This window comes from Wasmannia auropunctata, unplaced genomic scaffold (assembly GCF_000956235.1).
Source record: "Wasmannia auropunctata unplaced genomic scaffold, wasmannia.A_1.0 LD336078.1, whole genome shotgun sequence".
Lineage (NCBI taxonomy): Eukaryota > Metazoa > Arthropoda > Insecta > Hymenoptera > Formicidae > Wasmannia > Wasmannia auropunctata.
The window spans coordinates 821672-823509 of NW_012026812.1; the positions used below are offsets into that span (position 1 = coordinate 821672).

General features: G+C 33.6%; 1 protein-coding gene across 1 annotated transcript in view; it reads right to left on the minus strand.

The window, feature by feature from the left end:
• The window catches only part of LOC105449088 (zinc finger BED domain-containing protein 1-like), a 6157-nt gene that overhangs the window by 1975 nt on the left and 2344 nt on the right, over positions 1 to 1838 (minus strand). Inside the window, exon 2 of the mRNA XM_011688084.1 lies at positions 775 to 1828. Within this exon, the coding sequence (XP_011686386.1) occupies positions 775 to 1828 (1054 nt within the window). The remainder of the gene's footprint in view (positions 1 to 774; positions 1829 to 1838) is intronic.

A 1838-nucleotide genomic window follows, 5' to 3' on the forward strand; every position in this document is an offset into this window, starting at 1 on the left:
CCGGATATCTTTTAGCTCGCGTCTTCCACCATTCGAGGGGTGATTCGTTATGACCAATGATTGTTTCTATTAAATATTGATCGAATTGTCGTTGCCAGCTCGTTTCCACATTTAAATTTCCTTTTCGAAAGATAAAATCTAAAGCAGTTTCAATTTCCTGTGAATTTGGTTCGGGTGCATCGACTAAAGCTATTGCCTGTAATAGATTATTTTCTATTTTTATCTTTGCAATATGTATTTATTCCTTCACACTTATTAGCTCAATAAGAAAAATATTTCAAAACTTAGAATCAAGGATGTGCAGAATAATCTTATGCAAATCTTACGATGCAAGCAAATTTATTGTATAATAAAAATTAAGTTCACACATTTTATAAATTACTTTTATTCTGCAATGTTTAATTAGCTAATATAAAGTAATGAAATGAATAAAATTATTGATGCAAAATGTTTTGTTTGTTCACAAGTCATTACAAATAGCCTATTAATATTTGCAAAATGTCCAAATGGCTATATGCAATTTTATTTCTCATATAATTTACTATTTTAAGAGATACATATTTAGAACATAAACAAATATTGGATAAAAAAAATATTTTAACCTGCAATTTTTCCTTAATAAAATCTTTTATTTTCATTTTCTCCTCTTCACATGATTCGGCTGTCAATTGCTTATGGCGAGGATCGAGAAAACTTGCAATTTGATGTATACTAATTCTTTGATTAGACTGTGCCATATTGAAGCGTCTAGTGAGAGATTGATGAAGTATGCACTTTAATGTACGAATGAGATTTCCATCCAAAATATCTTCTGTCAAGTGATTATCTATGATGCCGCGTATTACCGGGCGAACCAAAGATATCGTAACTTCAGATGAGGAGCAAAATATGGTGGTTGCACATTGCAAAGGCTTCAAAAGTGATACTAATTCATTTATAATTGACCATTCGCTTGCAGTCATTTCTAAATTTCGTGCTTGCACTGGTTTTGTCACGGAATTATTATTAAGTACTGCCAAAATAGGAGTTCTATTTTTATATAGCCGTTCGCACATATAATATGTTGAATTCCATCTTGTGGGACAACTTTGAATTAATGCTTCTTCCGGAAAATTAAGTTTAATTTGAGTATTATGTAGTTCTTGCGTGGCCAGAGCGGAATGTTTAAAGTGTCCTACAATTTTCCTTGCTTTTTGTATGATACATTCTATTTCCTCCAATTGCAATGCATCGTTTACGGCCAGTTGTAAAGTGTGAGCTGCACAACCAATATGTTCCCTTGTATTTTGTAAAATTTCTCCCGCGTTTATCATATTAGCTGCATTGTCGTGAACCAATGTAAAAATTTGATGTTCTACGTCCCAATCAGAAAATATCATTTCTAAACCCAGAGCTATATTTTCGGCGGTGTGTCGTTCTTCTAATCCAATTGTGCATAGAGTATAATGCCTCAATTCCCATTTTTCTTTATCAATATAATGCGCCGTAACTGATAAGTATGCATCTTGTGAAAGAGATGTCCAAATATCCGTCGAACATGATATACTTGCATTGTCACGTTGCATCTCACGTTGGACGCATGTCTTTACTTCATCATAAATTAATTGTAGTCGCGAAAGAATTGTTTTTGTTGCAGGAACCACATATCCAGGTTCTATTGTTGCCATGAATTGACGGAAGCCTTCGGTCTCAGCAAAAGATAGCGGCAACTGATTTATTATAATTAAACGGGCGAGTGCTTGAGATATATTTTCTTTGCGGTCTGTACTACATACTTCATCAGCTTTTCGTTTTAATTTCCTTTTGCGCGGCGGTTGTCTTGTATTATCTGTTAGCAA